A 24,377-nucleotide genomic window follows, 5' to 3' on the forward strand; every position below is an offset into this window, starting at 1 on the left:
GTCTGTGACGTGCTGGGGATCAGGTATGGCTGGAGACAGGCTCTTAGATCCCTACACTACAGATCCCTCCCACACTCTCAGGCTTTGTCCCCCAAACTGGAAGAAGATACTCACATGCCCTCATGAGTTCATACACCTTGGGAGGGCACCCCTCTGGCTGCTCCATCCGATAGCCTTTTTCCAGCAGATCATACACCTGAGAGAGGTCGATGCCTGGGTACGGTGACATTCCATAGGTAGCAATTTCCCATAACAGCACCCCAAAGGCTGCAAAAGGAGGAAAACAGAATTCCTGGTGATAAGTCTGCCCTCCTCTTGTGTTGCTCATTATGCTGTGGCCTTCACTGCAGCTTGAGGCAGCATCGTTTCCTCACAAATACCTCAGGCCAGTCTAGGTGAAGACATCACATGCTAAGAACTGATTCACGAAGTTGTGGCCAGGCATGTGACCATCTCCTCCCCACACGTTTCTGCCCAGGCCAGAAAGCAAGTTACCATCTAGGCTGGCAGAGAGAAACAAAATGGACAAGAAAAAAGCACTGAAGGTGAGTTTTCTTACCCCACACATCTGATTTGATTGAAAAGGTGTTATAGGCCAGGCTCTCGGGAGCCGTCCACTTGATTGGGAACTTGGCCCCAGCGTGGGCTGTGTAGGTATCACCAGTCATGAGTCGACTTAAGCCAAAGTCAGCCACCTTCACCACGTGGTTTTCTCCAACTAAGCAGTTCCGTGCTGCCAAGTCCCTGGACAAAGGAAAAAAGGACACTAGTGCAGCAAGAGCAGGGCTTCTGAGTACAGTCCAGGGTCCCACTCTCCTGAATTGGGAAGCACTCTATGAACACAGCAGGTAAAGGCAAGGTGAGCTTTGCCCTGAACAGTGTCAGAATCTGAGGTAAGTCTGGATTAGGGTTAATTCTTTAAATTCTATTAAATTTCCAATAATCATAGCTGTTACAGTGAGAAGTTTATGTTTTCTGAAGATAGGATGAGATCAGCAGCTCATCACACACTGGTAATTGGTTTATGACATGGCTTTATCTGGATTAAAACAGGACTTGAGGTGGGCACTGTCTGGCACACGGGGTACAGCACAACACCAACTGCTGTCAGGCAAGTCAGGCACAAGATTATAAGTCTGCTGTGAAAGTCCTGGGGAGGAGGTACTGCAGGACAGTACTGAAACCAACAGCCAATGGATAGGTGTGAAACCTAACTCTGGAAAAAACCTCCCCAAAATCAGGAATTCCTGGGCCTCCACACTGGTGCCTGTTCATCACTGCAGTCTGAAACTGCACCAGCTCCACGAGGCTTTACCCACCTGTGAATGAAGTTCTTCTTCTCCAGGTACTCCATGGCAGAGGAGATCTGGGTGGCCATGTAGAGCAGCACGACAGCACTCACTTCCTCCCGGTTGCAGTCCCGCAGATAGTCCAGCAGGTTCCCATATGGCATGTATTCCGTCACGATGTAGAAGGGGGGCTCCAGGGTACACACACCTGGCAGTGAGGAGCAGGGGAGCATGTTAATAGAGTTTCCCTTTCTTATCACTGCTCCTGATTTAATGTCCATTTTTTGGATTCTGGACCGATGAGTGTTTCTCTGAAAAGTGAAGACTTCCATCTACCCAGGTCAATGCAGCCCAACGTAAAACTCAGTGCTTCTGTCTATTTATCTGTCCATCCACTTTATGGATAGAAAGGAACATGTTTATGAAAGTACTGCTATTCCTGTATAATAGACATGAAGCAGTAGTTTTGTTCTTTGGAAGGTTACAGGATAAAATAGGAGATATTCTGAACATGCAATTTGCTTTTCTTCCTCTCCCTGCCTTGATAAAGCTAAAGAGTGGCCAACTGGAAGCAGGTACCTGTCAGCTGGCAAGATTTCCAGACTGAAATGTCACTACAGAGTAATGTGAAGCGCTCCCATGTGCTGGGTAAGGAATCAGCACGGTGAGACCTGCTCCTGAAGCAGCATTCTTACACATTCCTGGGATGGCTACTTGCTGCAGTCACTGTACAAAGCATGTATTGGTGGAGGAGGGGGGCAACAGGATACTCTTGTCTCTGTGAACTCCCCCTGCAGCACCAAAGGCCTATTCATACCCTTCTGCACATGCAGGAGTAAAACACAACTATGCTGAGCATCACAAAGAGCAAAGATGCAGCTCTGTGATGACAAATCTCCGAGTCTCTGCTCCTGGAACCAGACAGGGCTGGGCAGACACTTCATCTGTGCCTGTTTTTTAAATGGGTACAGAATAGTTGCCATTAGTAAGTAAAACCCTTCACATGCTTCACATTTCTCCTTTCATCCTAGGCTTGGCTTGACAGCTCCACTCCTGAAAGCAGCAGAAGTCTAGAAGCAACTAGTAAACACTAGTAGAGGTTTAGGGTGTCTCCTTAAGAATCTTTGTACATGTAGAATTAACAGCTATGCAGACTATTTAATAATGATCATCATATGGTGCATCTGCCAGTGAGACAAGGGGGCTCAGCCAAGCTGTAAAGCCTGTGGATTTCTTCCAGTCATGTGGTGTTTGATCTCATGTACTTATTTGGTGATACACAGGGTCCCTCAGAGCAGCAGCGATCTGGTGTCTTCTGCTTAATTAGGGACTAATTTGTTCTCTTCAGTGCAGCTTATTTTATAAACGTCCCTCACTTGAGAAGTACAAAGAACAGTATTTGTTGTGCTTCAAATATAACTTTTCCTTTCATTTCCAATTTTCTTACAATTTTGTTCTGTTCTCTCAGGCAAATAAGTCATGAAAAATAATTTTGTAAATTTGATTCAATAGGGCAGAGAAGGAATCTGAGCCTGATAACTAAACCCTGGAGCACGTCTGGGGCCAAGGACACAAACTAACAGGAGGATGATATTGCAAATTTTTATGTAACACAGTTGTGCCTCAACAGCAAAGTTGTCTACTAATGTGACTGTATTTGATGTTTTATTTAAAATTAGTGTCTCTTAGCTCCAATATTACATAAAGCTGCCAAAAATATCACCCCATAACCTGACCTGATTCAAAAAGTTACATAAGTACAGCAAAGCTGCCACTGCATTTAAACAAGATGAGATTTTGCCAAAATCAAGACTAAGTAAGAACAGAAAGAGCAACATATGTCACTGACCTAACAACTGCACTAGATTTGGGTGCTTGATCTCCTTCATCACAGCAGCTTCTTTCAAGAACTCTTCCACCTCCATGGTATCTTCCTAGATAAATAGAGAGCAAAAAGAAGGGAACATTTATCTTCATGTCCAAGGTCTGGTTAACACCACACATTCAGGCTGAATATAAATGCTGGCTTCCTTGTCTCCACTCTGGTGTCTTGGCTTTTACCAAAGCAAACTGTAACAGCCCTGAAGAGCTGCCTGGCTGGCCCAGAGCACAGTGAGGTGACAGATCTGCAGTGCCCAGACAGTGCCAGACTGGCTTGTTTGGTAGCTGTTGTGTCTGGTGAAGCCCCTCAGGATCACTGACTTAGCTATAAAAATTAAGTCTGAAAGCTCCCTTACTTAGAGAGCACACAGAATTGCAATTGTTAATGTTGAAACAAACAGAAGGTTTTGAAAAGAAAAGACAGATGGAGATGCTGCATTTTTTCAGGAGTGGAGGGGAGGTTGTAGAAGGTATTTCCAACTCTTCTAATTTCTTAAAGGTTCCACAGCTCCTCTGGAGGAAGGGAAGTCAACCTGGTAACCATTTCTACAGATCTGATTTGGACATGCAGTTCCTGCTGGGCCAAAATTCCAACTTGTTTCCAAGCACATGCACTGGTATAAGTTTGATAAGGTACCTTTGATCTGCAAAGCTACTCTGAAGCATGGACTTAATGCAGATCAGCACTCTCCATTTTCTCATACTCTTATTATTAGGTGGTGTAATTTAAAATACTTCAATTTCCTTACTCTCATCATAAATGGTGGCCAAACAAACAGTGCTGAAAACTCACCTTTAATGTTTTCACAGCAACAGTGAGGTTGTATTTCTTCCAGACCCCCACGTACACCTCGCCGTACTGCCCTCCCCCGAGCTTGTGCTTCATGGTGATGTCAGTCCTCTCCATCTCCCACTTGTCATGGATGGGGGACACTCCATAGACAGTGGGCTTATTGCACTTGGGTGCTGGGTAGTGCAGGGTTGTCACCAGGCCGTCTGCTACCGTTGAGTGATGGTGCACGAGCTCTGCCAGGGTGCTGAAACGGCTTTCTGCTGTCACATAGACCTGGTAAGAAACACCCAGGAATCTGCTTAAATGAAAGGAGCTGGAAGCTTTCAGTAACACTGGAAAACAGGTACAGTAAAAATGTTCTTTTTAAAGAGTCAGAGAAACAGACTTTAGAACATTTGTTCTCATCTTGTTGGGCAAATGATTATTAATCTGTGGGACTTTTACTTGCAGAAGGCAGCTAGAAATAAGTTATCACTTAAGAGCTGTGCTGCCTCCTGCCTCGTGCTTTACAGGACTAGAAACTGGAATTCTTAGCCAAGCACAAGGCCTGCTTTTGCATCTCTCAACACAACATATTACTGTTTGATCTAGGTTAAAAATGCCAACTTACCAAAGCTCTGCTTATTGTAAGTGGACCAGTGGAGGGCTATCACCACCTCCAACCACAGCTGCCTTGCTCCTTAGATACTTTCAGCCAAGACAAGTACTGTCTGCACTTCTCCAAAGTGCTGTTTGGTGAGCTGCCACCAAACCCTTGGCACACTTCTTCTTTTCCTATATTAATAAACCAGCGGACCTGTTTTCTCTCACATCTCCCTCCCTTAACAGCCTGCAACTTGAGATTCTGCACCACCTCTTACTTAATACCCTTGTACCCTTATCTCCCCTCCCTGCAGCATTGTCCGGAGATCCTCACCTTCCCATCCGAGGTGGTGTTGATCCTGTAGTGGTAAACACGTCCTTCGTACCTGAGCGAGATGGACAACTGCCCTGGGCTGCTCTCGCTTTCCCGCACCAGGAAGCTGCCGTTGATGAGGCTGCTCAGCAGATACTCTGCTGCACTGCGGGACACGGGCCCGTGGTACCAGGAATGCTTTTCCAGGCTGTTCACTGGCGTGATGTAGTTGCTTGGTACCCAGCCCTGCCCGTTCTTCGAACGTACCTCACTCCACTCACCATTCTGGTTGTAACCCAGGACTCGCAACTTCTCACCTTTGAACAGAAAGACAAAAGCAAAGTAAGTACAGTGCAAGCTGTTGGGACTCAGTGAGGGAGAAACTCAGCATCAGCTGAGTCTGGGTTTGTGGCTTAACAACAAAAATCATAACTAAACTGCTATATATCAAATATTTATGAAGCAAAGTTTCAGACAGAATATCTGCAATACTGCTCCCTAATTTTCTGCAGTGAGAGTGGTGAACTCAAAAAGCTTCTTGTACTCCAGCTTTTTAGACTAGAAAGACTTTATTTGCTTGGAGGGATGAGGTTTGTCTCCTTGAAGCCTTAAATGACACGTGATTTGAAACACTTCTGCAGCAGGTCTTATTCTGACATATGTACTGACCAGAAAGTGCCTGTGCAATGCTCAATTCTTGATTTTGTCCCAGGTGAAAGTGCTGAGTTCTGTTACCTTCCATAATGCTGCCATTTCCCTCTGCCCCTCCCTACAACAGGTATCTCACAGGGCAGTGATTTGGGGAGCCTGGAACGGGAATGGGCAGGACTGTGCTTGTCCGAGGAAAACTGCCCGGCAGGTGTCCCTCCAGCACCAGCGAGGGACAGACCGTCTGCTTACCGCCATCAATGCAGGGAATAAACTTCCCTAACCGCGCTATTCCCATTTCTATCCAGGCAAGGATTCCTCTTTCTGTTTTCTGCTGCTCAGTTGCCCGGCTGGCAGCTGCTGTGTGACCCCCAGCCCTACCTTTGGTGATGCTGAGGGTGTTGTCTCCGCTTGCTACAAAATCGTAAAGTGCAACAAAGAGATTGGGGTCGCTCTCAGTGGCTCCGAGCAGGTTCTCCTTGGAGCTCCACCTGATGGCTTCGTTCAGTGCCTGGGGTTCCACATCGCAGCCGTAGGGGCGGTGCAGGGCCTCTGGGAAAGGAGCAGAAGAGACAGTTATTCTGTGTACAGCTGTAAACTATAGAATCAGGGAATACCCTGAGTTGGAAGGGACCCAAAAGGATCGTTGAGTCCATCTCCTGGCCCTGCACAGGACACTCCAGCAATGCCACCATGTGCCTGAGAGCCTTGTCCAAATGCTCCTTGAACTCTGTCAGGCTTGGGACCATGACCAATTCCCTGGGGAGCCTGTTCAGTGACCAGCCACCCTCTGGGGGAATAGATCAAGTTTATCAAATAGATTCAAATAGATCAAAACCCCAGTGTACAGCAGAGCAAAGCTCCTACAGCAAACTGTGCCCTTAGGGAAAAGGAACATCACATCTGGACTCTTAAATCAGTGGTTTTCAATCCCACATTGTGGACTCTTCATTCTATAGGTTCCTTCTAGGAGGGGCTGGAAAAGATGGTTAACTACCTATATACCAAGTAGCAAACTACATATATAAAATTTCTATTTATTATTTATTATATATACTTCTATTTATATACGCCTCGATTAAGCATTCGTATATATAAAAAATCAGTGCAAAATTAAAAGTGCTTTTTTAAATTACATGAAGCAGCAAAGAAAACCTTTCAATGCCAAAATGTTACGTTTTATACCTTTATTGTTCCTATGGTGGGCGTAGACAAGCCTGGATCTGAAACCAGCATTACAGGTAAGGCTGAATTATGACACAAATTAGATGTATAAGTAACTGAGTCAATATTAACAGGAATGATGGTGACTTGTAACATACTACAGAGCTGTGTAAATAAGAGGTGGAAAACTGCCAGGGACAGACAGAAGGTAGTACAGGTGATGGTGGGTGTTTAGCAGCAGCCTTTCTGAATACCCAGGCAATCCTCCTTTGCTGTTTCAAAGGACAAGTGATGAAAACTTGTTAGTACAAGGGAGCAGGGGGAGGAATCAGATATGTTTGTAAACAAAAGAAAAAAGTCCATACAGTTTTTGTGATGATTAAAACCAGTCTAAATCCATAGGGTTTTAGAAGGAATTGTAGTAAGAAGCAAAGCTGCCTGAACACCTCATGGTAGTGCTATGTCAGGACCCCCACTGGCTTTCCAATCCACAGAGAGGTTTTTCAGGAATATGAAGCAGAATGGATTTCAATATTAAGATGAGAAAGAGCATTGTTGGGATTTCATACCCATGGGCTGCTCAAGGGAGCAAAAAACATGAAGGTGTAAAGGTATATTTTTTCTCTGCTGGCACAACTGATTTAAGTAACTGTCCCAATACCTATTTCTGAATTCTCTTGTTGAACTTAGTGAAATGTACACTGTGAAGAGATTTCATTAAATGCATTAAACATAAAAAGTTCTCTTTAAAAAAAAAAAATACCTGAGGCTTTCTTTGCCTTACAGTCATTGCTTTGGCCCGTTTCTGAGGGGCTGAGAAGTCAGACCACTGCAAGAGAACATGTGCTGTGGTCACCTACCCCCTTCCCCAGGCCCCCAAGATTTACACTCATGAGCAAAAGCTGGTCTATAAGGCACTTGAAAAGAGAACAAAGAGCTCAAATCCAATACAGGACGGGAAAATTGGGAAGTCAGCGAGACACAAAACAGGAAGAGGCCTGTGCCAAGTAATAGGCAAAGGAACATGCCAAATCTGTGTCACAGGACAGAGCTCAAGCCTGGAAAATGAGGATAAGGGGGGTTTCCAGCCTCTAATGCAATTTTAACTGTATTGTAGGTACATGAGAAAGTAAGTGGCTGAAGTTTGTTCTGTTTTCATTTTAAACATGTAGCTAAGTGGCTTTTGACTGCATTTCTGGTAATTATTCAGAGTTCTATTGCTTGCATAACCTGTTCATCCTGCCATTACTTAGTAACACACCTCCCAAGCCTTGCCAAAATAGCCTCTGTCAAGGTTCTCCTGGCATGAACAAAAGGGACTACAGATTAAACCACCAAAATGTCAGTTCCTTGATTGCATTGCCTGCAGATGCAATATTTACATACACTTCTTATTCCTAACTATCAACTGCAATTAGTTTTACAGTATATTAACCCATCAGACTGGGTGCTGTCATAAAAAATAAGAAATCCCAATGCTCACCCCCCTACATTACAGCATAGCTGCCAACATTCATGCTGTATTTTTTTAGGGCTGGGTGTGTGCATATGTATGTCCAGTTGTTAAGCACCAGTTCCTAAACCCAGCTCTCTTTATGGAGTAAAAATACATATTTAATTAAATAATACATTCTTTATTCTCCTACAGTGCTTGTGGTTAGTGTTTCAGTGCCTGAAGCAAAGTCAAATGTGTTGTATGAGAACTCTGACTTAGGCATCTCTGCTAAGGAGCAAACACAAAAGTAGGCACTTTCCAAAAAATACACGACCTTTCAGCTCTGAAATACCTTGGTGTGTTTCAATTATGTATCTGCCAACATGTGCAAGGCTTTCAACAAAAATATAAGCATTTATTATTAAATCAAAGCACCCCTTAAGTTTCTTTCTCCAGCCAGAAACACTCGCTCAGTGAGCACCCTGCTCCCCAGACAGCACAAAGTGTTTTATCCATGCATCCATGGAGAGCCTGAAGCAGCCCAGTGCCAGCTCAGCTCCAGAGGTGCTGCAGGCAGCCCCCTGCCCACGCTGAGCCCACTGCAGCCAAGGCAAAGCCAGCAGAAATTCCACCTGCTCTGCCCACACGGAAACACGGCTGGGGCTGTGCTGGATTGGCTGGGGGGGAGTCAAAGCAGACGTGGGACTACCATCACTTCTTTGGGAGTGCCTGGGAGGCTGGCACAAGTTCTTAACACCCACCTGCTGTACAGAAAAAGCCAGCAGAAGTTAATGTTTGATGAGGAGCTTCAATCACTTAGCTACAGTGCTCACCCAAAAATCACATTACCTGAAAATCAAATGCTTTTAAGAGTTCGTGTCTCACTAACTTCCTTCACTTTCATGTTAGAGTGACTTGGATGCTTAAATAACTGTAAAGGTTACCCAACACCTACTAAAGGGGATTTTACCAGGATATAAAAGTACCTCTGGCAAGCTATTATTCCATAATAACCACGCTGCTCTGTACGGTGTGGGATCTACACCATGCAGTACATAAGGCTGTGGAAGGTCAGTAGAACGTGATCATTGTACAGATGTCATTAAGGAAACTAAGATAACCAAAGCACATCAGAAATTATGCCCCCCCAGCTGAGCAGTCTGCAAGCTCTGTCTGCACCTGAAGGGAGGAAATGAGCTGGGAAGTTCTGCTTTATCTCAGCTCCTTTTCAAGACTGACCATAAATCGTGTACTATCATTTTCATTTCCTATACAATGGAAAACTTACATCATCACTTAGTGTGCAAGTAAAACACAGTCACGCAAGGAGGTTACGCTTCATCCCTCTCCTTCCTTTCCTTTATTCCCACAATACAATTTGCCTCTCTCCAGATATGAATGCTTTTCCTATTCAGCCAACATGTAAGGGGTGTTTTGTCCCCTATCCCTACTGCCAACACTTCAATTACCAATCTCTTTAATCCTACAGCAGGCGAATATGTTAAATTTTAAATTTTGAAGTCACATTAAGTGCTGAAGTGGCCTCTATTTCTGAAATACAGTTTAACTGCTTGTAGAAAAGAAGCATTTCAATAATCCTAAAATCCCAGTAAAAGCTGGCAACCTCATACTACAAGACAAAGATAGACTTGAAAGGACCCACACTTGAAGGAACTTTCCCCCACAGGAAAGGGACAGGAGAGGATTACACCCCTCAGCATCCTACCTGAGAAGCTCCTGGCAGGCTCGGAGGCTCCCTCACCGAGGCAGCAGAGCAGCCTCCCCTCTTTGCCATAGCTGCTGGACTGGAAGAGGACTGTCCCCACGCTCATGATGTGCTTCCCAGCAGACAGGGAGGCTGTTTGGCACGACAAATCCTGGGCTGCCACTGCCAGCACAGAGGCCTCCACGAGCTGCTTGCAAGGCTGGGGCCAGTGGGAAAGGAAGTGCTCCCAGGAGGGCGAAGGACAGACTGGGAAAATCGAGCTGTGGGTTAACGTGGTTATTAGCTGGGATGAGGGTGGAGCTTTCCAGGGAATGCTGAGCAAACAGAGGATGTGGGGACTGGGCTGCAAGTTGAAACGATTTTGAGATGAGCTACGGAGACAGAGTTTTGTTCCACTAAGAGTTAGGCAACAAAGTGTTTGGGAAGAAAGCAAACAGTTTCCTTGGAGAAATTCCTTTGCACAAATTACAACACGGATCACCCGTTACGGGGACCGCCCAGATTGATTCATTTTTCCACTCCACATACCATTCCTGGAGCACTGCTTACGTGAATCAACAGGAAAGGATGTTAGTGAAAACACACATCTCAGAGAGGTACCAGCACTGAACACGTGAATGCTCTTGGATGTGTCAGGATTTTGGAAAGACACAGAAAGCAAGGCCCATACAGTGCACCCAGTCTGAGCTGCGTATTTGCTGATTAGTAACACTCAGGACAGCTCTCCAAAAGGGCCCCATCAAATTACCTCTCAAAAACCCAAGATTTGTTAGATGAATTCTTTAAAAGCCCTAGCTTCCCAGCAGAGTTGGTTTGTAGCAGCACAGGCTCCTCCAAGGAGGTAGACATGGGAGGGTTAACAAACACTCCCCATGGCAGTCTCTCACCTGGGAGGGTGGTGGGCCTGCAGAGGGGTATAAAAGGGAGCAGGGAAAGGGAAGTCAGGGGTTTGGTCTCTGCAGGAGGAGAGGAGCTGTTGCAGCCCACCAAGGCAAGAAAGCAGCACTTCTGTAATCTGTGAACTTCATTCTGTGAGAAGGGCAGCTGTACCACGTGATGAGGACACAAATCAGGCTAAAGGTAGGCAACCTGGCTTCTTCCAATTATTTGTGTTTTCTTAGGCTGTGGATGTGGAAAAGGAGTATATGGAACTGTGGATATGCTGTGATGATGAGGAGCTGCTTTCCCCATATGGCTTGTGACAAGAGTTATTTCCCCTGCAACCAGCACCTAATGTGTGTGGAAAAATTAACTAGACATAGAAATACCTTAGGAAGAACAGTATGCAGGTGTCCTAAATTTCTGTGAAGTGGGTGACCTCTCTTCTTTCTCTTCTAAGACCAAGCTCAGTGAATCCTGCAGCATGACTACTCAGGAGCCAGAGGTTGAGGTGCCTTTATTTGAAAGCTCCTGGGCTTTTCTCTCTTTCCCTCTTTGTTTTGCTTATTGCAGTTTACTGTTTTCTGCCCTCTTATTTGGTCCAAGTACTCTGAATGATACTGGTACTTGCACTAAGCTTAGTGTATGTGTTAATACACAAAGAACAATCAGAATCTGTAGAGAAAGACAGCACAGCCTTAGAAACACGTGGATAAGTTTTGTGACAAACACATTTTCATCTGAAAAGGTACCAGGAAAGGGTACGTATGGATTTGTGGCTAGATGAATAGCTGTAAATAACCTTAGCTAAAATATCACATTTACTTCTTAGTTAACATACAACAGATGACTAATTGGTATTTGGAACAATTAAGGATTAGCAGAAAGTTAGGCTGGATTAATGTAACTTGCAAATATCCCTACCTATCAATTTTAGCCTCTGTCAGAGGAGTCTGTAGCCAAAGCCTAATGGTTGGCTGGTGTGTTAACAAGCTCCTGATGGGAATCATGTAGTTGCCAGCACTGGCATAATGGGTGAGAAACATTTTGGCTGTAAGTTTCCTGCAACAGGGTAATTCTGCGCCTGCACCCTTCTGAAGGTGTTCCCCACTGGAAAAGACAGTGCACAGCAGTCCATAAGATCCTGTCAAATGCACCCAGGCAGAAGAAAATCAAGCATCTTTCTGGCTTCTAGATGAGCATTATTTCTTTTACAACTGATTTTCCTAGATAGCTATTTTATGCTGCAGGCCATCACTCTGACATCTGCATCCACCACATCTGCATCCTGTTCCTATTTCCTTCACAGTAAGTGCACAATATAAAATCTTAGTTCTAGTACACTCAACTTCCTCGGTGGAAGAATCCACCTTTCAGGCACAGCAGCTCTTCCCAGCTCCTTACACTGTTCCCTGTGGTGCCCTTCAAAGCTGTTTCCTGAGAGTGGTTACCCTTCCTGTACGACTTAAGTCATCCATTTAGAACCATTTTTCTAGTTCTTCCAGCAGTAGGAAAAAGTTGAATAAAAGGAAACCTTGCTGACTACGCTACTTTGAAATGCATAGTTCAGGAAAGCTACTAAAAAAATTGCTATACTTTGAATTTCAGAGCCAACTGTCAGTGTCTCTTAATAAAAGAATAGAACATGCAAATCAAAATACAGCTCTGAAAAGGATTTGGTGTTGTTGGCCACAGGGCAAAGTGACTGGTTTGTCAATGGAAGGGAGAGAGACAAAGGAAGGATTATAGGGTAAATACTGGTCCTTGCAAACAGTCTCAATCTGATATATTAGTGTTTTACATCAAAACACCACAGGGTGTCTATGTCTGTGTATATACACACAGACTGATCTTCTGCCTTCTCCCGTGCCCCTTTATCCAATAGGGACACTTGAATACAAGGCCACCCAGATTCTTCCATATGCCATTTATTTCACCTTTTTTTCACCACTGAGTCTTTAAACTAAATTCCAATATAAATATCCATGATGCTACTTTATAGATAGACTCATTTTATGAGCTTGCTTTTAAGGCTAGCAAAGAACAGGCCTTGGTCAACTCGGGGCAGGGAAAGTAGACCATCAGGTACATAACAACTACTGGTATAATTGGTATTTTCCATTTCACATTCAAAACGTACATCGTGTTACATCACTGCACTTTCAGATCTTTAACTGGCTTGTTAGTGGGAGGACTTCTGCCTTAATGAATATGAGGAAACAAAACTGATAACACAGCAGCGAGTGGGTTTCCTATTTTGCTGACACGATTGGAACAGTATCAAGTTCTACAGCAGCCTTGTTTCTGAAGCCAAGTCTCAGCGCTTCCTACTAACCAAAAATACCCAAGACAAACTACATTCTGAAAAGCAAACCAGTGCTGAACAGGCCAAGTTTCTGCTGTCTAATAATGTGGTAGCATGGAAGCAGCATGAACTTCCTTTACCCTGTAACAGACTTCACCCTTTACCCAAAAGGACCACCTGGTCTTTCTGCTGACATCTCTGTGGCCGTGAAAAACACCAGTTTAAAGGGGTCAGACAGCTCACATATGGCTTTGGTAAAATGCAGGCACTAACTAAATGCCATTCCTAGGTGTTCCTCTCCGGCAGCAACGAGACTCTTAATAAGGTGGTTTGCTGGAGCAAAGCACAGATCCATAGTTAGTCCTTGGGCCTCCCATGGAGTGGGGCAAGGTTTAAGTGTTGTAAACAACCCACTGAGTAAAGCCAAGAAATACAACTCCGAGCCAAGAACTTGGGATGGGCAAGGAATGGGTTTCTATTTATGGTACCAGTCTGGGAGAGACAGAAAGGGAGGAGACTTCAGAGTCAGTGACAAAATTGCATCATGAACAGCTCATATGATATAAAAGGAAATATTTCAAGCCAAGCTGGTAGCACTGTCTTGCCTCAATTATCAAAATATATCTGACATAGAAAAGGTTTATGAAAGTGGCCTTTGGTATCAGAATGAGAAATATATGAAAGAACCTAAAAGTTCTCCATACGCCTCACCTGCTAGGAACAGATTTATTTTGCAACTTCATAAAGTGCTGATACAATGGTTAAAGCGGTGGGTCTTTACCTAGAAGATGTATTTTTTGGCTTGCTTGACATAAAAATCCAAGGGAAAACAAGGTGGGGGGGGTTGATGTTACTGAATTTTAGTCAGAAGAAGGAGAGAAATTGATCTCAATTGATTTAGTTACACCAGTGTATGAAGAATTCAAGATGCTGTTAGTTATGTTGAGATTTAAAAAAAATAAGAAACTAATGTTGATAGAAAGAACCCTGTCTTCTGTTTTCCTGGTACCAGTTATCCCCTCCCTTTGGTATTAATATTATCAAACAGAGGTGTCCCTCAGCCCATTTCTTTGCTCAGATGTCAGTGACACAACCATTTCTCCTGTTATCAACCTAATGCAGCACTTCCCTATTTCTTCCTCTACTAATTTCTGGTAAAGAAGTAGCTTTTTGGTGCAGAATCCATATGAAATAAATCAAGCTTAAGCTCCAAAGTCTTCACTAGAAAATCTTCATTCATTCCTTGAATGCAAGATGCATAAATCTCTTTATAATCAATGTATAGGCTGTGAGTGAACCATCTACTGAAGCACTTGGTAGCTTTTCTGTTTTAAGAGAGAATATCCAAGTAGATGAAGTATTGATTGTGTTCAGTACAACACTGTTAACTCAATTGTCTGGCTCTCATTACCTTTAAGATTTTCTGTCCTCACAGAACTCTGTCAGGAAGGCAATTCTGGGGTAAATGCAGCCAGCAAAATGATGCAGGGGTTTAGATGCATTTAAAAAACTTTAGGGTGAGGAACTCATGTGAGCACAAGAAAGCTGAACCTAACAGTTGTTAAAAGGTACAACAGACATATCTTGTAGCAGATATTAGGAATAGTCAGAAGCACCAGAATCCACCCACAGTACCAGTCTGACTCCTCTAAATGTGCCTCTGGGTGAGGAACCAAAACCCAACAGCACCACAGATAATAAAAAAAAAACCACTTTCTCAAAGAAAGATATTTTAATGTAATTAAAATTAAGTACCAAAAGCTACAAATGTAACCTCTGCAAAATCCTAAATATCGCATCAAAAAGCTTGTTCCCTTAATTACTAAGGATTTTCTCAGCTCCTATAAAAGCATGCCAGCTTTACAACTGTGAGGATCTAGAAACAAGCAGAGACACCAGCAGCTGTTGATGCTCTGGATCACATACCTCTTTCCATTGAGTACTGAAGTTCCAGTCTCTTCCTCTGAATCCTGCCTACAGTGGACAGCAACTACTCCCCCAATGATGGCTTTAGAGAAAGGAGTGCAATGAAGGGACACACAGATTTCAGAGGTGACTGGGAAACTGTAGCTCAAAAGTCTGTTTGACATTCTTTCTGTGTCGTGGCAAGTTCCAGTAAACCTCTCCAGTGTGAAGGGTGAGGAGGATTAGGTCACCCAGTCCTTCTCCAGGAAAGGTGGGATGACCAAACATGACAACTTAGAGCAAGTCATTGAGCACTTTTTTTAAATCAGTACTTTGGGAGAGAAGTTGCTTAATGTGGATTACACTTCACTCCAACAGAATTCCTGAGGAGTTGTTACTACTGGCCACATCAAAGCCAAGATATTATCTACTTCTAAGGAAATCAAATAAGTAGCTATTTACTCCCAGTGTTAACACAAACATTTGAAGTAAGAGCTCTTCCACAAAAAGACTCCTTGAAAACATGGCTCAGCCAATCCCTAAGGCAGCAAGAAATATCCACACTCATGAAGCTGAGCTGGCAAGAGGTTTATTTTGCAGATGTAACGCACCAACTGACCAGACCTTTGAGCTATCATGACATAAATGTCCAAGCTGCTTTCCCAGTGACATAACTACTTCTTATTGGAAGTCTTACAGTATATTAGGTATTCTCCTTAGACTCAGCACCTGGAACAATGACCACATTAAACTGTTTCTCAGCTGCCCTTTCTGAAATTTATTTTTAGCCTTTCCAGTTAAAGGGAAAACTTTGAAGGAGAGGACAGAGATTAACTCATTGACTTGCCGTCTCAGGAGAGAAAGATAATGTCAATCTAACAGCCCAAATCTGAGTTGATGTCATATCTTGAGGCCCAAATTAAGTATTTTGCAAGTGCCCTGGGCAGGCAGCACTGCTTACCTTTTGGAGGATATTCGGAGGGCAGAGCTCCCCAGGTGAGCTGATACAGCTTCAGTTTCCAGTACATGAGTTTAATTTTTTAATGGAATCCCAAAAAGCTTGTTAGCACAGATGCAGTTTCTCAGTTCCATCCACCCACACCGAATATGCAGCAACTGCCAAGGCTACACAGTACTTCTGTTTGAAAAAAATTCTCCAGCTAAAAATAAATCACCAAACCGTCAACCTCATTTGTCAGCAACCAGTATGCTGTTCAAACCATCGTCCACAGCCATTTTCTTCTCTTGAACAAAGAAGGGGGGTCCTTTTTAAAATATTTACTTCATTTGACTAAAATACCCTTGTGATCTTGCCTCCTTTGAAATATATTTGTCTTAGAAAATAAACCAGCGTTTCCTCTCCTCCAAAAAAAGCCGAGCTTTAGCATGAATACTTGCCCAAAAATTGCATGCTGTGCTGTTAACTTCAGAACCAGGAAAACTCCTGATGTGGATGCTTGGCAGGAGAGCCCCAGAGTCTGGCTGAGGGAGGTTTAGTTGTCTTGCTCCTTCTCAGCCCTATGGGCTGATTCCCTTTGTGGGGGCAGCACGTGAAGTCAGAGAAACAAATCCATGGCACTAAACTTAGCTCCTGGCTGCTGGGCCACTTCCCGTTGGGAAACCCAGACACTTGTCATTGGCTCCACGGGCCAGACAAGGGGCTCCATTCACCAGCCCCTTCCCAACAGCTGCTGGATAACCAGGGAAACACGAGCCCCAGCCTCGGCACAGGGAGAATTCCGAGCCCAGCGCCGACAGCTTTGCAGTTCCAGGCTGTGTCGCTGCATTTGCTTTTCCAAATCTAACAGCAGCGCTCAGCCCTCGTGTGTCTGAATCCAGTGTTAAGACAGGAATGTACTCACTGAAATAATGCCTTTGGAAAACCCTTTCTGGGTTACGGTAGAATTACTATAGCTCTTAGGGGTATTGTATGCATAGTTATTTCTCTTCCTTAAAAGTAATCAAAGCTACAAAAAAGTCACTGTTTGACTTGCTGGTGTAGAAATAAAATCAGTTTTATTAAAAAGAAAGATAAGTGTAAATGAATAGACAAAGATTATGAATAAGTTAAGTGGAGCTGGACTGAGAATATTTATCAAATTTAGTAGGTTTGTGATGGATATTATTCAGTATATCTGGTATTTTAGAACAGAATAATAAAAGAAAAACACTCCTCCTAAAAAAGGTACTTGAAGAGAGGTAAGGCTAGCCAATATATTAAACTTGAAGGAATTTTATGCAGCTGAGATACAAAAAGAGAAACATGCATTTTATCTGTCTACTACTAAAGGTGCTTTACATCTACTGTAAAGTCAGGCATCAGGATTATCTTTTAGGAAGTAAAGTACTTCTTGATTGTTAACATCCAAATTACGGAACATTTAAAGGAAGTATGACAGGACAACCAAATCCTGCCCCTCAGATTCAGCAGAACACTTTAGAATGTCAAATGTCAGCCAGCTGACAACTGGGATTCCTCAGGGACACAGCCAGCACCGTGCTGGGTCACACACAGCCCAGCATCCTGCTGTCACCACTGCCTGGGGAAAGGGTAATGATGTTATTCCAGAACACCTCCCAAACCTCCAACATGTTGCAGCTCCAGGTCTTTCTGAGCCAGAGCTGGTGGTGTTGTAGTTAAACTTCCTAAGAGGCTCCTTCCCCTCCCTTGCCCAGTTGCTGTCTGAAGCACTGCAAACCGAACTCGCCACATAAACAATGTCCTGCTGCCGTGTTACCAGTAACTCAACTGCATGGTGTGGAACAAAGAACAGGCTCTGACTTGCTCTGAACAGGACACACGGTTTCATTTGATGATCCTCAATTTTTACAGGGCAAATCCTGAATGCTCACTACCTGTTGGTGCCATTCCTGCAATTTGTGATTTTTATAAGCCTTTATCTTATTCTGCCTCAGCCCTCTCTCTCCTCCAGGCTGAAGGGTTTCTCTTAGGCAGTCTGATGTCGTTGCCTTTTGGCACCTTTAAACATCCCTCCTTTGAGTTTCTCTAGCTCTACCACCCACCCCTCCAGAAAACCAGATCAGAATGACATGCAGGACACAAACCATAGCTTTGTACAGTAGCACAACTACATATTTTTCTCGTCCTAATGCTCTGCTTTTTGGACTGTGGTTCTAAATGTTGTCATGATTACCACAGCTCAAAGATTGATTTCTATTTCACACTGGGAAGCTCAGAGCTGAGTACCTCACATACAAAGCCAGAACCATTTTCCTCTGTGTCCCACCTTCTACATGTTCATACTGAATCCTGGACCACTTCTCCAACCTGCAATCTCCTGCAAGTCTGTCTTTAATTACTTATTAGCAAGTTTACTTGCCATTTGCATTCTTCCTCTTCACATCATTTGTCATAGCCTGATAGCAGCTTTTAATTAAGAAACAGGTGAACTGAAGGAAGGTTAGAAAGCTGAGTAAAAGACTTTATTCCTATTTGAGAGTTGCTTCATTGCTAGCACCTATTCACTAAGCAAAACCACTGATACCTTCCAACAAGTTTTATCTACAACCTGTGCTCAGTACAGAGCATGGTGTGGTTAAATCAGCAGACACTGCTATCCTAAGGTGAGGAGCACTTAAAAAAGACAAAAATGACTTTGCAAAGGAAACTGCTGAACTAGAAAACTGGTTAAAGAAAGTATAATTGGCTCTAGGGAGAAATAAGCCAGGATATGGGAAACTTGACTGTGCCTGGATGCCAACAGAGCAAAAACATCCCACAGATGATGTTGTTTCTGCTAATTTGTTTTCAGAGCAGTAAAAGAAAAGCAAACAAAGTACAACAGTGTGGAAAGGAGTGACTTAATTTCCCAGAAACATTAGGCCACATCTTTTGACTAGGTTAATGATGGCCATCTCAAAAAGCAGAAATTGCATGGAAAATGCTTACAATAACCTCAAATTAGGCTAGCAAGAAGATCAGGCTACAAGGATAGAATCTGATCTATAGATAAATAAATATCATAAAGGAGGTAGTTGCAATTTCAGATTTATCTAATAATTTGTCAAAAGACAAATCCCCACAAGAGCTGAGATCTGTTGCCAATTTCCAGTGCTAACCTTAAAATTAATGGTTTGTTTTTCTATAACACTGCCAACATCCCCTCCTTGTGCTGGGGAAATATGAAAGAGGGAAATAGTTGTATGGATTTATCTAGGATAATAATGGGCCATGAGACAACCCTAACTAAATTAAATCCCATTTTATAGAATTGGCACCACAATACCTGTTGTTCATCTGGAATAAGAAGAGGCAGACAGTGTATATTGTAAGAGTAAGGCAGGCTTTTCAGGCCTGGATTATGCACAGTAACTTACCCACATGGGAAGATCAGCAATGAGAGGGGAAGGGAGCAATGCTGCCTTAGCCCCCTCAAAATGCAAATACTCAAAAATCAAAACACAGACAAGTGTTCCTTTGGAATACTCAGTAAGGAGGTTCAAGAGAGTATACTCCCCTGATTTTAGCAAATCTATTCCTCTTTTGTTCTGGTTTTCATCTGTTGCTTGGAGGTTTATGAATAGAAATGCAAAATGACAAGGGAGGTATCTGCCACGAGCTAAAACAGATCCAGCAACCAGAAAAACCAAAAAACATTATCTCATTTTTGTCACTTCCTTGCCACACAATTCCTTGACTGATTTTTTTTTTCTTTTTTTCCTGTTCAGAGGGTGAAACAACAACTCGATGTTGACACACTCAGGGAATAGGACCCACTGGTAGTTATTTAAAGAGCCTTCCTCCCACTTAATACCAGCATAGCTGTCTGAGACGTCTCCCCCGCTGCCAGGGCGGTGGTGGTACGACGGGGATGCTCAGAGGATTGGTCAGGGCATTGTCAGCTGCTTTTAACTGAGGCGACTCAGCCTCTGGAACTGCTCCTGCCTTGGGGTGCCACCTCCCCCAGTGCTTAATTTAGCCTATTTACTATATATATATATATATTCTGAGGGAGGAAGGAAGAGGGAAAGGGCTGGAAATTCCCAGTGGGAGGTGTAACATTGCGGCTCACTCAGCGGTTGGTTTCCTCTGGCTCTGGAAAGCACGGGTTAGTTCCTAAATTGCATCCAGGTACAACATCAGTTTTTGTGGATTACTGTGGAGGGTAAGATAGACACTTTTCCAAGGAGTAGAGCACATCACCAACTATGAGGATGCACCGATATTACCTTGCCTTTTGTGGCACTGATAAGAGATTTTACACCTGCACCAGACAAGCAGAAATGCACAGAAACTGCCAGTCAAGTTGACAGGAGTTATCAGTGATACAGGACATGTGTGGATGAGAAAAATATCTCTTAAAGACATATAAATCAGAGAAATCAAGCCTTTCATACAGCTCATCAGAGTACTTGCAGCCCATAGGAGGAGTAGTATCTGTACTTTGCTATCACCATCAAGGAATGGGGAAATTAATGAAGTGAAAGATGACTTAACCTAAACTGGGAAATAAGATCTCTGACAAAAGAGTATTACTGCCTTTAGTTTCATGGCAAGATTTTTGCCAGTTGAGCCATACAGCTGCCTTAAAGGAGGAATGTAAACCTGCTTAATTTAGGAGTGTTGTTCTAGGAAATGTAAATTTTGAACTGAAGTTGAGACTTAAGTCTGACTGTGCCAACTTACTTCCAGCATCCCCACATCTCCTGGTTTGCAAGGCCAAGAAAGGTCCCTTTATCTTGTTCAATTAAGATATTTTCTTTTTTTTTTTTTTTTTTCTAATTCAACAGAGTTCCACCTCATTCCTTCTTCCTCCCACTCCACACAGAAACATTCCCAGTTGTTGCTGGCCTATATAGGCTGTCAGGACAGCTGACTGCTTGGATTACACAGGGCATATTGTATCCCTTCAGGAGCCAGCCACACCAAGTGCTTCCTTTGGGACCAGGGCTCACTACTGGGCTGTACCAGCACACCAGGTGCTGTCTTGAAGTTGGAAATCCCAAAACAAAAGGCAGTCCCCTGCATGTGCCCCTTTTAAAACATTTTCTCTTGAGCCTCTTAGAGTACAAACCTATTGCAAATCAGCCACCTGAGCCACCAAAATCATGGTGAACTTGTCCTCAGTTCTGACTTTGCCTCTAACAGCAGAGGAACAGGATTCTGCCTTCTCTCTTTCGTATTTCCAGGTACTGGAAACTAAAGCTGCTCCCAAGCTTTTGGTAGCTTGGGAGAAGATCTTACAGCTGCATTTTAACTATTTACAGTAGTTACCTATGGCAATCCTGTATTCTAAAGACATTTAAATATCCGTAGCTCTCCTCAACACAGTAGTCAGAAAGCTGAACATTCACCATCCTGTGCAGATTCTGTTTCCAGCCAAGGGCTTCTCCATCTCATCTTTATGGACACCTCTTATATAGCACTACTGCAAGACAGTCACTCCCAGCTTCCAGAGATGCCACTAAACCCTGCCTTTTAGGGCACTTCTCTTTTGGAATTCCACCCTGCTGTGTCACGTCACTTAACTTGCAAATTTCTTAGGAAGAAGTACCCTTGAGGCAAACTACTCAGCCCAAGAGTTATTTTTTGGCAAGGCATGGAGCACCCAGAGGCAGATCCCATTAACTCCAGACTGCAAGCTGCTGTGCCTTTCAGCTTAGAAGGACTTAACAGAATCATAGGCTAATTAATATTTGAAAGTTATTTGAAGGGTCTTTAGAATTAATGACATGTTTCCTGCTCATCTACATCATTGCCACAAACAGTCTTCCTGCTGCTTTCAAGCTACTTTAAGCACTTAAAAGTCAATATAACTGAGCTGCATCAGCTGTTTAGAAGTAACAGCCTCTTGGGTTGGTTATGGAACTGAGCAGGTGCCAAAACTGTCAAAAAGAGTGAGAGAAGTGAGGCAAGGAAATATGGACCTATTATTGCTTTGAGATCCAAGTCTCTTAAAATCTAAAATAAACCACAAAAACAAGCATAACAGTGTTAATTTTTTATAAAGCCTGCATGATCAGTCCCTGAAAAACTGAACCAAGAGTTGAAATTTAGAAAACTGGAAGCACCCAGCACACCTAAGCTCCTCCAGCAAGGATGCTGAAGCTCCTGCATGATGCATCAGCAGAGACTGTGGGGCCAACACCCCTTAAGGTCATGCTTTTATCATGAACTGTGCCCCAAAAAAGGGAAAACCACTGAACAGCACACAATTCAGTGACTGATGTACAAAAAATGAGAGCCTGGAGAACATCCAGCAGAGACCTGCATGGAGCAAGATTTTTCATTTTCACTGAAAAAAAAAAAAATGAGTAAATGAAACAGGCAGGGTCACACCTCAGATTCTGACGCCAGAGACTGACTAATGGCAAACACCAAACTGTCGTGATCAAATGCAGCAAGTGAAATGAGCCCTCAGAAGGTCTGACTAATCTGAGATGGCATGTCCTCTTCTTAGTAATGTCAAACGTGACTGTTCAGTAACACATCAGTATTTGAACTAGGTCTTATTAAAAAACAGTGGAAGATTACCAGGGTAAGAACTCCATTCCTAATTACTAGAGAAATTAGACCAGCAGATTAACTGACAGAACTAAACTCTTTTGGCAGAAATATTAGAGTCATAAAGCATTTGGTTATCCAACTTTTAGTTCCCAGCTAACAGTGCAGAGCTGCTGTTCTGGGCACTGGGTTACCATCAGCTCTTCACTGCAGGTTCCCATGTCTAACATGGTACGAAGCCACCAAGGCCAAGAACTCAATGAGCACTGAAGTATAATAAATGTTAAAAAAAACACCCTTAAACCAGATAAGTCCAGTGTGGTGGGGACAAGTTCTTTTTCTGACCAGTTTTCATCCATTCAGCCTTATCATATTTTCATTCAGATGAGCAGGATACAAGTAGGTTCTATCCTGTAAAAGTTTACTTCAAGAACAAGTATTTCCTAAATCAGCTCATAACAGCTGTCCATCACAGAAAAAAAAATAAATAATGCAAGTATTCTTACTTTGAAAATTCCTGGTGAGTCTTTTGGAAATTTTGTATTTTTGAATATTTTTTAATATTGTAGGCAGATTATTTGTAAGAGACTTCACACTACTGGTACTGCTACTGTTGGCCCCATTAAGGGAAAATTACATTAGACACAATAGGCAGATGTTGCAGCAACAGAAGTGGAACTAAATGACTCACTCAAATAAATTACATGGAATCTAATGATTTTACTTCTAAAAGCCAGGGCAGGGCTTCCTACACTGTGACAGATAAAACAGAATAATGGGAAAACCGACAGTCTCAGCTTTGTTTTTAATACGTGAAGGTGGCTGCTGTAATCTAAGACAAATACATAAAATGCAGGTTGTTCATTTAAACTGGCAAAGCAAATATTCAGGTCTGGGTGTGGAGGTCTCACAGCAGCTCTGGTGGGCCCTTTGCCAATGTTATGAGAGCAGTATATCACGTAAGGGTGGTACCCTACTCTCAGGGAAAAAATATAACTGGAAAAATCAGCGTGTGCAAAAAAAGGTGCAACTTGGGCAGGGGGAAAAGGGAAGGAGAACTGAGGATGTGCTGGTAGAGCATAGATAGAGAAACAAAGGTCTATATAAGCATTATTTATGTTTAGAGGGTTCAGGCTCAGACCATCAGAACTCCACCTCTATAAAGACACTAGCATTACCCTGACAACCTGAATAGGGGTGTGTGGCCCTTACAACCATCCTTAGAGATTTATGAAAAGAAACACTTTGAACAACTCCTAACTTTATGAGTTAAGACTCACAAACTGAACCTTGTGCAGCTGTTGAGATTCTTCTCCTGTTTTTGTCTGGGTCTGGGGTGGGGATGGCTGTGGAGAGCACAGGCCCTGGCAGACACACACACACACACACTAACAGTGCAGCTGTCTCCCAGGCACACTCCTCAAAGCACCCGGCATTACTCCCTGGAGACTGGGCCTGAGGTGTGCAGGAGTATTTGTTCACATTTAAAATTCCGTGAGTGTTACCATACAAAGCTGAGAGGGGACACACGTCACCCAGTGATGTGCCTGTTCCTTTAGTCACAAAGACACAGTCAGGAAACAGCAGCAGGAGCATCTCATCCCCAACGGTGAGGTTTTTCTAAATTCAGATCATTGTTCTCCAGACTTGTGACAAGATGCAGTGATGTTTTTCCAATGGGGATATGTATTCTAGTAAGACTTATTTCCAAACCCTCTAGCAGGTAACCATCTCTCCTGCTTAGGTGTCTGCAACTAAACAGTAAGATCCACAACTTTTGCTGAAACATTTTATTGGTAATTTAAGGACAGAAGCACAAGACAATGTGTTAAAACCAAGATTCTGCCGAGGCTGTACCTGTTTTGTGGTGACTACCCTCCCTACTGCCAACCATGCTGTACCCAGCAGGAAATGCCTATTCTCAGACACATTAAATTCACAGCCCACACAACATTCTCAGTCAGGGCATGCTAATATTATGACTTGATACTA

The 24,377-nt window shown here is 43.3% G+C and overlaps 1 protein-coding gene across 4 annotated transcripts in view; it reads right to left on the reverse strand.

The window, feature by feature from the left end:
* ABL2 (ABL proto-oncogene 2, non-receptor tyrosine kinase) overlaps window positions 1-24,377 on the reverse strand; it is a 44,184-nt gene that overhangs the window by 6,603 nt on the left and 13,204 nt on the right. For 2 of the 4 annotated variants that reach the window (XM_027658405.1, XM_027658403.1), the window contains exons 2-8: window positions 5,888-6,058; window positions 4,880-5,175; window positions 3,964-4,236; window positions 3,139-3,223; window positions 1,320-1,497; window positions 560-744; window positions 115-267 (exon numbers count right to left, since the gene is read on the reverse strand). In XM_027658405.1, the coding sequence (XP_027514206.1) occupies window positions 115-267; window positions 560-744; window positions 1,320-1,497; window positions 3,139-3,223; window positions 3,964-4,236; window positions 4,880-5,175; window positions 5,888-6,058 (1,341 nt within the window). Of the gene's footprint in view, window positions 1-114; window positions 268-559; window positions 745-1,319; window positions 1,498-3,138; window positions 3,224-3,963; window positions 4,237-4,879; window positions 5,176-5,887; window positions 6,059-9,831; window positions 9,938-15,881; window positions 16,375-24,377 lie in introns of those variants that run through there. The other 2 variants (XM_027658404.1, XM_027658406.1) reach the window with 2 other exon arrangements.

Source organism: Corapipo altera, unplaced genomic scaffold, assembly GCF_003945725.1.
Source record: "Corapipo altera isolate COAL_440 unplaced genomic scaffold, ASM394572v1 79, whole genome shotgun sequence".
In the NCBI taxonomy this organism is placed as follows: Eukaryota; Metazoa; Chordata; class Aves; order Passeriformes; family Pipridae; genus Corapipo; species Corapipo altera.